Below are 12832 nucleotides of genomic sequence, written 5' to 3' on the forward strand. Positions count from 1 at the left end.
CCAAGGTTCACCATCATAACTTTAATAGTGTTACATAGTGCTTAATAAAGGCTGCTTTATTATCTGTGTTAGTATAATCCCCACATGATGCACACGATCTTGCAGGTCGTCATCCAACCCCACATGTAATGTACTGCGCTCCATTGCTTTGCAGCTAGAGTCACGCTATAAATACCAACATATACATACATACATACACACACAAAACTGAAGACTGACTTGGCCTTGCTGGGAGTCGAACTTTTGTCAAGTAGCTCCTAAGAGAGGTTAGGGTTAGAGGCAAGCATTTTACTCACTGGACCATCTTGCCAGCACTTAATGAGCCTGGGATGTGGTGCAAGAGACATTTGATGCTGGCGAGACCTGAGGTACAAGGGGATCTGGCTGAGATGGAGGAAACATGAGGAACCTGAGAGAGGAGAGTGAGGAATATGAAGGCGCAAAAAGAGTTGGGCAGCGAGGCCATGAGAGCGTGTGGGCTGGGTAGCTGGCAGCGTGGGAAGACAGAACAAGGAGGTGTCAAAAGAGAAATTCATTGTGTAAGACTGAGTGAGATATAAAGAAGGTGGGTCAAAAGAGACACGTAGAGCAAGAAAATAGAGAGAGGAGTGCAAAAATTAAAAAAAATAAAAAAATGAAGAAGAATAAGTGTGTGACTGAGGGAGTGTGAAACAGACATATTGAGTGAGATCAGGGTAAGAGATGTTGGAAATAACAATAAAAGATGATGAAGCAGTCCCTTGGAGGGAGGGGGGGGGCTTGATTTCTGGAATGGAAATGACGAAACATACACAAGACTAGAAAGAAGAGAAAAACTTGTGGTGAGAGATCTGAAAGCGAGTGTTATCGACTATGGTGAAAGGGGAGTGAAAAAGTGAGATGGAGCCAGACAAGTGCCACACAAAACAGAAATGGAATGCGAGGGAGAGGCAGAAGAAGGGAGTAAGAAAAGGAGAGGGAAGAGTAAAAGAAGAGTCAGAAATGTTGCCAAATCGGCGAGTCAGTTGTGCTCAGAGACACGTGGACTTCATCTGCTAGACGTCGTTTTTCTGTATCTCGGTATTGACTTCAGCCAAGTTTCCCGCAGTGCGAGGAGATAGACATCTCACAAACTGTTTTGAGGGCGTACCGGATATATTGACGCCCTTCTTGCCTCATTAATAAGGGTGAGAAGTCCGTGCACTCGCATTTGTCAGAGGATACAAGGAAGCCGGATTTTCGGATTTAAATATACAAAGTGTCCAATGTTCAGTTGGGCAAATCAATGAGAAACTAAATATACGACTACTGGTATGTTAATTAGCCATTTGCATTATAAACAGGCCTTTAACACTTTTAGATGAGGACAACAAGGTTTGTGCAAAAATTGAACACAATGTAAGATAATATTAATTTCATCTGGCAAAATCGAACATTACATTCAAAAGCAAGTTGAAGGGTTTGAATGACCCCCGTACCAACTAAAATGACACATTTTAATGGTATTTATATGATTTAGATTAAACTGATTAATGATTTTAGGATTCGTTTTAGAATTTTCAAGGGGGAGAGGGTTTTTGGTAATAGATAAGGATTCGAATCCAAGCAGGTGGGACGCTTTAGGGTGAGCCCTTTAAGGAGAGTGATTACACTTTGGAGACAGGTCTTGAATGGTGGTTTACAGGGCAGAGAGCGGGGAGGTGCTAGGTTTGTCCTTGAAGCACAAGTTTTGATAAGTATTTTTGTGACATACCGTTTAAAAAACCTACATAGATTTACAAGCACAATTCGACCTCGAAAGCAGAGACAAGCGATGACGCAGCATTTTACCAGCATGCTTTGCGTTAGTCGCGTTTTCCCTGCAAGGCGTGAAACTCAAGGTTCCAGACAGAAGGAACGTAACCTCTGTTGAATTTGATTCACTTTCCCCTGTTGTGAAAGTGAGAGGGTGGTCCAGTTCATGCAGATACCTCTTGGATGCTATTTGAACAAGAGAGTCCAAGTCTGGAAAAGCTTGACCCATGCCAGATTTTCAGTATACACGAATACAATAGATTTTATACAATTAATCTAAAAGGAATGTATTCTCAAAAGAACGAGGAGATGAATTGATTTGCTCAGAATCACAGGATGTTGAGCCGAGACTGAAACCTGGTTCTCCAGCGCCAAAGATGGCAGCTCAGGTAGTTTCGCCACATCCTCAGATCAAGATAATATTACATGAATCATGCCCTACTGGACCTACATTGGAAACCCCAGATTCCTAAATATCAATTTAAGGGTTTTCCTTTATGATCCCAAGTTGGGTATCATAGGCTGCGACCACTCGAAGGTGAAAATCCTTCTGTTTGCCAAAAGCATGCTGAACTGGGTACGATCTCATAGGTGGCCAGCTTTCAACCTACCTAATCCCAAGGACAAGTGGTATCATCCTTCTGCACCAATGGTGGAGTCAGGTAAGTTCCCTGTCCATTTTGCAATAACAGCCTGGAAGCCCAAAGCTGAGAGACGTTGGACAAGACGTAGAAAAAGCAATGGGAAAGTCGGTGAAAGAAGAAAGAGTAGAGCAAGACATGTGGCTTCCGATGGGCGATTGAAATCCAGGAGCAAGGTGAGTGGTTGTGAGGGAGTGTGGTTACGGGAAGGTTTGATGGGTGAGATAGGTGTTCAGGACCACATGCTGAAAAGCAGACAAGAATGAGAAAAGATTAGGTGGAGGGGTAGGGTGAAAGCGATGGAGTGAGAGACATGACAGACAGTGCACGTGAGAGGGCAGGCCTGGCAGGTAGATGAGAGGTGAAGTGAAAATGGAAGGTGAGGGCAGCTGGAACTCTAGAGGTGATAGAAGTGGGACCTTCAGGGGGAGAGAGCAACGGGATGAGAAGGGGCAAGAGACAAAATGGAGGGTTTGACTCGCTGACTGACACAAGCAAGGGAGGTCCTCCTCACACCCTTTCTAATCTCCTTCAGTAACCCGCCCCCCAACAAAAACAAACACTTTTTGCATCCTGCCACCCCTCCCCATCTCTCTCTAAGCCACCTATGTGAGAGCAGATAGTGTGCATACTTGCTACAGATCTGTAAGTGCAGAGAGAAAAGTGCAGTTAGTGGATCTTACTGAAGCCCTCAGGTGTGGAGAGAAATCCTTTGATGGACAAGAGTCCACGCAGATCTGTGGCGGACAGGGGAGATGCAGTTGGTATTGCTGGAGAAAACCCTGAAATCCTTTACCACTCAGATGTGTGGAGATCTGAGGTACATTGCTCCATCTCCACGGGGACTCTGGACACTGGGTGATGCCTTAGATCAGCGTCTGCCTGTGCATTCGCTTAAAAAACCAGTGATTCACTGCTATGATGTTAGAGTACTGGAAAACTACAAATGTTTGGCAATTGATTTGTGTCACGGATGTGAATAACTGGGTTTCACATCAAACTTCATATATAGCCCTTCTCATGGTAGTCATGCATGTTTATGTTCGTGCACAAGTCTGTCTCCCGTTGCCCGCAGGTTCCCAGAGACTCCAAGAGACATGGATGACAGGAGGAGGCTGAAAGCCACTGGTCCATAATTAACAGGAAAGGCAACCAAAATCGACTTTGAATTGACTCCACTAGTCTGCGGTCCCAAAAGTGGACAATGCCCTTCAGATTCCATTCCAAGGACAGCAAGTTCTGGATTAAATATAGCAACAATATGCAAGTACTGTTCAACATTTTAATCAAGGCACACACAACAACAGCCTAACACCGAGCCTGTGCTAAAGACATACTGAAGAGCATACTCCAAGTTCCCACTGAGTCCCTAACCAAGAATTTGTACCAATCCCCGAACTCGTACCATAGAGTCTATAATAATAATAATAAAACCATTTGTAGAGCGCATGGTTACACTAGAACAGTGTGTCCCCGCGCTATGGTAGCAGACCATCTCACAAACAAGACCTACTGTACCTAGTACCACAAGGGGAGAAAAGGAATAATGCGGGGAACCTGAAACAGCATGCTCCCTAATGATCTCAAATTGCGCCTTGGGCAATGGATCGTTAGAAGCTTTTGAAAGTAGCTTGGCCCTTTCCCCTGAGCTCAGTGCTTAATTTGTAAAATATGAAGTGCAGGTGCTCAAATGTTTGCCGGAGGCCATGCCCACTTTTACAAGCCCCACCCCTGGATCCACCCACTTTATTAGCTCCACCCACATCTTCAAGTGGCACTGCTAAAAGTCAAATATAATACCTGATCTGAATTTCAGAAAGGGCGCCTTCATCATAGTAAGGTTTTGATAGGAGGTTCTCCGTGAACCATTTTGAAAAAGATTAAAGTAAATGTGCATTTAAAGCACAAGTTTGGAATAAATTAGCTAAAACCACTAATGCATTGAAAAGGGACAATTTCAGTGCTCTGTGTGCTGATTTGGAGAAAGAACAATACTGGGGATAGGCGGTAGGGCATGCCATTTTTAACAGAGTCTATGTCAGACCTCATGCATCATGAAGAGCCAGGTCGCGGAATGTCCTCCGCGCTCTTGTGCCCGGGCTTGTGGCATGACCTGACAGTGACCCCGAGGTGCTGCTGCGTTCTGCATGAACTCAACAAAGAAAGAGTGTGTGCGTAAAGATTCAGGGTGGCACCAGGTTGTGGGAAGGTGTGTGTATTTCAAGATGAGCATGAGGCGTAGCAGTGCGGGAAGAGATGTGCGTGTTATTCTGAGGTTATATTATAATGAGGGAGGGTGGGAAGGTATGTCTATGTGAAAGTTTGGGTGCACCTATAAGAAGGGGCATGAGCTATGCCAATGTCTGGATGTAAGTGGAAGAAAGGGTATGAGGCGTGGATGGTGTGTGTCAAAGATCGAGTGTGTGCGCGTGCCTGTGGGTAAGAGTGAGACACTGCAGTGTAGGAATGTGAGTGTGTTTTATTTCTGTAAGTATATGAGGTTCATGGTGTGTGCATTGTGTGTGTGTAAATATGGATACAAAGAGACATGGGTAGGAAAAGATCTGTGTATAAGGGCGTGTGGAGGGTGGATGTGTGTATAGAGGTAAGGTGGGGCAGCAGATTGTGCAAATATGTCCGTATCTAAGGACAAGAGTGGGGGGTGGTGTGGGAATGTGTGTGCATGTTCCTGTAAGAATATATGATCTTGAAGGAGTGTAGAATGGTGCTCACACGCACCTATGGTTAAGAGTTCAATACAGTGGTGTGGGAATGTGTGAGTATGTTCTTTTGACAGTATGTGGTGTGTGTGTGTGTGCACCTGTGGTTAAGAGCGAGACATGAGGGTGTGGGGATGTGTATGGATGTCTTTTCCCTGTAAGTATATGGTGATCATGTTGTGGCTATGTGTTCGTTTAAGTATAAGAAGAGGCATGGGATAGATAGAAGGTCTGTGTAAGGGTGTGATAGCTCATATGGTGCATAAGGTATATGTATTTTATTTGTAATTAAAGGTAAGGTGTTGTTTCCGGTTGTGAGAAGGTGCCTGTATTTCACTGTAAGAATGATCCAGAAGTATGGGAAAGTGTGTGCGTGTTCTTGTAAAGAGTGAATGAGAACTGTAGGTCATGGGTGGTTGTTTGTGTGAAAGTGTGTTTGTGTATGAAAAGCGGTATGGGATATGAGATGGTCTGTGTGTTAAGGTAAGAAAGGGCCATGTGTTTGAGGTGTATATGCGAGAGGGTGGTGTGGGAAGAAATGTGATGTGCGTGCTCTTTCTAAGAATGTTAGAAGGCCATGGGGATGGTAAGATCTGTGGATAAGGATAACATTGTGCTGGTGGGGTGGGATGTTGGGAAAATGTAAGTTTGTTTTTGTAAGCGAAAGTGTGTGAAAGGAGAAGAATGGGTTATATAGAGTGTGAGAAGGTCTGTACTGTATATTGGGATAAGAATGGGGAATGGGAAGGTGCCCATGATAATACAATTGGGAAAAGGGATGTGGGAAGTTATGTGTGTGGTTTACAAAGGGAATATGGCACGCAGTGTGGAGGGTGAGTGTGTACAAGGGGAAGAAAGGCTGTGGGATGTGGTACATTGTTTGGCACAATGTATGTTAGGATATGATGGGGCACTGTGTGTCGAAAGGGATTTTTTTAAGCTGAGAAAGAGCACAGGATATAAGGTGTACCAGAAAGAGTACTGTATTGTAATGTTTATTTAGGACTTTCTACCCCTATCTGGGGTGCTGAAGCACTTGCCTATATGAGTTACACACTACACCTTGTACATACATGTCAGCATTTTAAACAAGCAAAGTGGGAGATAATTAAAAAAAAATTTGAGGAAATTATTTTCCTATGGACTTACATAGAAGCAAAGGCAATTTTAGGCAGAGGACAGCTGAAATTGGCATTTTGAGCTTAAAAAATCGTGAACCTCCTGCCTGAATTGGGTCTGTTGGCATGCATGCTTGTTGGGTGTGTGATTGGAAGGGTGTTGTCTTTGTTCTTATCATATGTGGGAGGTGTTTCAATGTTGTGCATGATGACCATGGAGTTGTTGTTATCGTGTTTTGGGAGCTTATCAGTGCAGTTGGTGAAGAAGTGTGAGAGATAGGTTTAGGGAGAGGATGTGGCCTAATGGACAGAGCTGCCGACTTTGGGCGTGGGGTACCGGGTTTGAGCTTCTGCAGGGGCTCAACATCCTGTGATTCTGGTTTAAATCACTTATTCTCCCGGTGTCTACCAAAAATGAATGAGCCCTTGTCAATGTATTTGGCACTTGTATAAAGCCCTCTCTAGTACCTTCAGGGTCGGGTTTGTGCTTTAGAAAAAAAATTGTAAAAGAAAATAGGTACACACGTTTTTCATAAGCTGAGAGTTTTCATCAGCTCTGTGGGGATCACAAGGCGTGGGAAAGGGTTCATGTGGAGTGTGGCATAGAGATGCAAAGTTCGTTTGGAACGCAAACATTTCAAATTTGATCACGCGCACTACCGGTTTTATCCCCTGGCCTTGAATGCTCGGAATAAATAGGACTCAACTGCAGCCATCGCTGTTACTCTGCCAGGTGTCCACCCCTTGCACCTCCTACACCCATCCTCCCTTCGCCCCCACCACAAAGCTTCTCCATAATATCAGAGCCCCACACTCGTCCTCAACTGCAGTCAGTCCCAATCGGAGTGGAGAGCCACTGTGTATGGTGAAGGAAGCAGCTGCGTCTGTGGTTGCGCGGGAAAGGTTCGGAGTCCGACTGCGCATTTCTGATAGATATCATATAGGGCCTGCACTGCCCTGCTGTGGAGGTTTACTAAAAATACATTTCCTGGGGGACAGTTTTATTGCAGTGTGTACTACAGTTTTGATACATGCTTTATATCTCTTAGACTCAGTCAGTGCGGCTTTGAGGCATAGCTCTTAGTTGGTTGCATACACCGGTGGCGTAACGCAACAGGAGCCCCCCCCCCCCAGAATGTGACGACTCTTCAGCTATCTGAAATCATGTGGGCACTGTAGTATTGCTTAGCCTCTAACTCTTCTGTCCCTGGCTCAGACTGCCAGTCTCTTTGGATAAATAACACCGAGCGGAGCATCGTGCCTGGCTATCGTCCATCTGTCTGATTTATTGCTGGTTTATTGGTTTTAACGGTCCGGTCCGGACGGTGACGGCATAGCATTGGCAATGCATCCCTAGTTAGCTCAGATGGCTTCAGTTCGCTTAGTTAGTAAAAGTTTACAAAATTACAATAAATAAATAAATTCAATTACTGCTGCAGTGCTTGGAGTGTATGAATAGAATGCCTGCCCTGCCCTTAACATGAAATGAAACTTATATTCACACAGTCCCACCTCCCCTCCCCTTCCCTCATCCACCGTAATAAAACAAAGTGTGGGAGCTCTCTGACCAACCGAGTTAGCTTAACTTAACTTTAAGTGCTTTGATTAATTTAATAATTTGTAGCTTCTTACCGTTATTCGTGGTGGCGCTGGTCGGCAGGCCAGGACACACACACTGCTAGCTAGCTGCACACTGCACTGCTCAGTTGTACTTTGCTGCGTGCTGCCTGCTTGCTACCAGGCCGCAGTGCCAGCCCGTCCTGTAGTAGACTGTAGACATAGTAATGACTGCAGTGCCACGCCACAAGGCACCAGACCGTCACCAGACACAGTTACACAGCCCAGCTCTGCCCTTCGGCTTCGTAGTCGGTCGGGCCGGGGCTGCCGGCCTGGCTAACCTAATGTGGATGAGGATGACTCATGGCATGGGGAGCTGCCGCTTTCCACTGTAACTGCACAGCGCGGTTTTTCTGGGGCATGGCAACTGGTGGCTAGCCAGACCCAAAGTGAAAAATATCTGCGCACGCACAACCCCTACCCCCATCAGAACCCCCACCAACTTCCGCGGCCCGCCCACCCACTGGCAAACAGAAACTGTCAACAACTCTGCGGCCGCCATGATCATGAAACAAAACTTACTTTACACATATTATATTTTATTTTATATATTTATTATTCAATATATAGTATATTCTCTCTTCTTGGACTTGGCCTGGGCAGGAACAGCAGGAGGGCTGCCTCACCTATGTATTTAAAAAGTGTGTGTGAGTCGCTGCAGCACTGACTCGCAACTTGCAAGTGAAGTCACTGTACTCGCAACACTAAACCGTTTTAACGCCATGACGGTGATGACACTGACAGTATGATGAGACTCGGCAGCCGGGCGGCGGGATACTTACATGAAAACACGCTGCGGGGCGGGCCTGTGGCTTCGCAGAGACAGAGTACACAATAAAGTAAGGTATATATTTATTTTTACAGTTAGTACCAAAACAAATCATCAATGTGGGTGTGCGCGCGGCAGAGATTCATAGACCCGGCCCTGATATTTAAGTGCCGGTGCTAAGCACCGGCACAAATTAAGCACTGCCTGAGCTACACGATGTGTAAAGCATAGTGATTTGAACAGGATACGTTCCTGTATGGGCAGCCAATGGAGGGTCTTAAGAGCCTGTTTCCCTGAGGCTCTTCTGGACAAATTCAGGACCAGTCTGGCAGCCGAATTTTGTACACATTGTAGCTGATGTAATCCTTTCTTACTCAGACCAGTAAGCAAGGAGTTTCCATAATCCAGGTGGGGGGTAACTAGTGCATGTATTAAAGATTTCCTGGTGTCAATAGGTAAATAGTCAAGTACTTTGCGTATGGTTTTAAGGACTCCGTAACATTTACCCACCAGTCTTCCAATGTGCTGTCTATAGGATAGGCTGGAGTCCAGAAAGAAACCTAGGTTCTTCACTGTTTCGGAAGGGGAAGGTGTAGGCCCCAACTCCGATGGCCACCATGCTGATGACCAAATTGTGGGAGCTCTCCCAATCACCAATAGCTCAGTTTTGTCGCCATTAAGGCGTAAACAGTTGTCATTCATTCACTCGGATACATCCTTGAGGCAGGATGAGAAGTTTGCTGCTGCCTCATTCTGGCCCTGAGCTAGGGTGATCATCAATTGCGTGTCATCTGCGTATGTTACAATGTCCACTCCATAAGGTGCCACAATTCTAGCCAGGGGTTCCATATATATGTTAAACAGTGTCGCGCTCAGACTTGAGCCCTGTGGAACGCCATGCCTTAACCACCTAGGGGAGGATTTGAATGGAGGACAGTGAACTTGGAAACTTCTGTCTTTTAAAAAGGATCGTATCCATTCATGGGCCGGTCCTTCCACTCCCATTTCTGTGAGGCGAGTCAGCAGCGTGGTATGTGATACGGTGTCAAACGTTTATGTTGCCTTCTTACATGAGATCTTCTGTAACATGCCTAAAACCTGGCCTTCATAGCACAATCAGCCACACTGAGACTTTAGTCTCTTTTTCACATTTCTGTCACAAAGAAGTCCCTGACTTCAGACCCGAGACCTAGAACAAAGCCCACACTGCCTCCACAGCTAAAATATTAAATACTGCTAAACCATGCCTCCATGACCAAGACCTTACCAGAGCATACCCTTATTTCATATTTAACACAAATCCCACTTACTCCATAACAAAGAGGTTAAAAAACAAAAGATGTATTGGCCTTCATACCTGGTAGGTCACAAAGTTTACCCCAATTTCCAAACCATGACATCCGATAAGTGACTAGAATGCCTTTGAATCCCAGACCCCCCCACCCCCTGTTTTCATCAGTAGATTTCTAGATGACTTAAAGTCACGGGGACTCTTTATTTTAAGACTTGGAGTTTTCCTCTACAAAACTATTGTAAAAAGTAACTACAGTACAAGTGAGGTGGAATAACTTTAGGTGTGAGTTTCTAGATGAAAGCCAAGAGCCAACGCTTGATTGCCCCCCTTTTTGCTACGGAGCCATCTGACAACCTTATAGCCAAAGGGTGACACAAAGCCCACTCTACCTTCTCAACTAAGATATCGCACAAACTCCACTATCTTAAAACAGAAGACCTTCCAAGTACGAGTGCCAGCATTCTTCATGTCATTATTATAGCACGTTTTAAACCTTAGGCTTTACATAACGTTAACATTGGGTTAGTTAGTCCAGTCGCAGCAAGACATGCAAGATAGTCAAAACTACTACTCCCAGAACACATGAGGCTGTCAAATGAAAACCTGACTAAGAACATACTGTCCCAAGCTCAAAGCAGCTATCTTACTCAAAACCACGTGCTGCGCATCTATCTCTCACACTTCATCTTCCATTTTGCTGGCAGTCATTAAAAGTTGTGTTGTGCCCCAGCTCACTTCACACATCACCGATGGCAATCATCTAAATCTCCACAGTCACAGGACAGCCATGGCCAAAAGAGCACAACACCAACTAAGGCAGATGTGGGGCATCAGACAATTGATCCTGCAACAAGACCTCGAAACAGTGGTGCAGGCTCTTATCCTCTCTGGACTAGATTACGGAAATACCCTTCTCTCAGGCATTCCCAAAGTTCACCTATACCCACTAAGAGCAACACTACATGTAGCAGAAAGCTTTATTTTAAGAGTCAACAAATTGTCCATGCTAACCCTCCACTTACTTCCCATTGAAGCACGGGCCCAATTCAAAACCGCCTGCATTACCCACAGAGTTCTTCACTCATGTTCACCCTCCTACTTAATGAGAAACTGAAAATCTCTGGAGCAAATAGGGGTTCCAGAAATGCCCAATCCCTGCTCTTGGAACCCCCACCTTTAGTAGAGAACGGTACATGAGCCAGTCATTCTCTGGTAGTGCCACAAGAATCTGGAACTCCTTAGCTCCTTCCCTTCGCCTAACAGCCTGCATAGCCACCTTCAAAAAGGACCAAAGCGCCTCCTATTTGACAGACAGCTGGGTTGATCACACTCGACCAGACCAAAGTACTCTCTCCAGGATACGAAGTTCCTTCATTGTATGTCCCCACCATCTTAATCACGGCTTGAACCGTGTACGTCCCTTGTCCAATTTGTTTGTTCTGGTTTCAGCTACCGACGCAAATGTCTGAACATAATTATTGTAACTGTAACTTGCTCTATCATTGTGTCATGCTACTGTTGTAAAGTGCTCTGATGGCTACGGGCCATGTCCCCGCTATATAAAATATCAAAATAAATAAATTGCACTGCGTCCCATAAGACATTGGTAGTCATCACGCACAACATGGAAACACTTCCCACATAGGATCAAAAAACAAAGACAACACCCTTCCAACCATACGCCCTGCATGGCATAGCTTGCGGCGCATGTAGGCAAATGCGTCAGTGTCGCACGTAGCTCTATATAAATGCTGTAACAGAATTCAAACTCCACGCATATTGCCAGAATTTGCACAATGCCTACATAACTCACCTTGGACGTAGAAGTCTGCGGTGGCAAAGGGCTTCACCAGCCGCACCATGGTGGAGTCAACGGTTCGGTTGGTCTTTGGCCTGCCGTCCCTGTCTGCAGATTTCCTGTATAGGTTCAGCATGTAGTTCAGATGCTGGTTGCTGACCTGCCTCTTCCACAGCACCCTGGGCTTGGGAGGGAGCTGCTCCAGGAGCACCTGTATCAGAGGCAAGGCGGGGACTCTGGCCAGGCCCTCCAGGTCTGCAGCCTTCTCCTTCTCAGCCAAGGCCTTGATCAACAGGACTGCCAACAGGAAGCAGAAGCACAACCGGAAATGACGAGGTCGCAACATGACTGCTAGTCCTTGTGAGTCCATGAGACTTTAGGAGCTGGTGTCGAGGAGCCCACGGCACGGGGACGAGAGCATTCTCCTGCAGGTGTTGCTCAGGAAAATGACGTACTCCCGGGCTCCCCTTCACCTGCCCTCTGACCCCTCTCAGACAGACATCTCCATGTCGGATCCCTGCTCGGGCTTGAACTGGAAACAAGGTCAGGAGACTTGGTGCTCCCCGCGACCCTCTGCAAGACCTTTGCTAAAATCGTAAGTTAAATCTTCACACCGTCTCAAAACAATCCATCCGTCCTAACGCGGTGTATTTTGGTGACTCCTAGTGCATACTCAACAGCAATGCGTTTAAAAACTGCTTCTTTAAAAGGCTCATTTGCCAGCCGTTCGGGTCAGGCGCAAACATTCTCCCAGGCCTCCCAAACAACACTAAAGGGGGAAGGAACGAAACCACTCGTTTTTTTGTTTAAAGGGTGTGGCAGTGGTTGGCCTGAAATTTAAAGACACATATCACGCTTATCTCCGCCCGGCACTGTTTCTTGAAAGCGTGGGAATGGCCGGCCATAAGGAACCTTTTGGAAACAAGAAACAGTGCACACTCACTTCATTTATGCAAATGAGACACGCGATTCTTGAGTTGTCACCGTATTAAAAAAATAGCATATATATCTGTCAAACAACCGCAGGTCATCCAGAGCTCGCATGTTTCCTAGGTCCATGCGTGAGTAGCTAACCCAGTCAACGTTCTTGCATTGCATTCTG

At 45.7% G+C, this 12832-nt stretch overlaps 1 protein-coding gene across 4 annotated transcripts in view; it reads right to left on the reverse strand.

Annotated features, from left to right (window-relative positions):
- BMP15 (bone morphogenetic protein 15) overlaps positions 1-12513 on the reverse strand; it is a 94272-nt gene extending 81759 nt beyond the window's left edge. For all 4 annotated transcript variants that reach the window (XM_078663819.1, XM_078663818.1, XM_078663820.1 and 1 more), the window contains exon 1: positions 11746-12513. In XM_078663819.1, coding sequence (XP_078519945.1) covers positions 11746-12100 — 355 coding nt within the window. In that variant the 5' untranslated portion in view covers positions 12101-12513. The remainder of the gene's footprint in view (positions 1-11745) is intronic.
- Positions 12514-12832: the final 319 nt, after the last annotated feature.

The sequence above is a fragment of the Lissotriton helveticus genome, chromosome 10 (assembly GCF_964261635.1).
Source record: "Lissotriton helveticus chromosome 10, aLisHel1.1, whole genome shotgun sequence".
In the NCBI taxonomy this organism is placed as follows: Eukaryota; Metazoa; Chordata; class Amphibia; order Caudata; family Salamandridae; genus Lissotriton; species Lissotriton helveticus.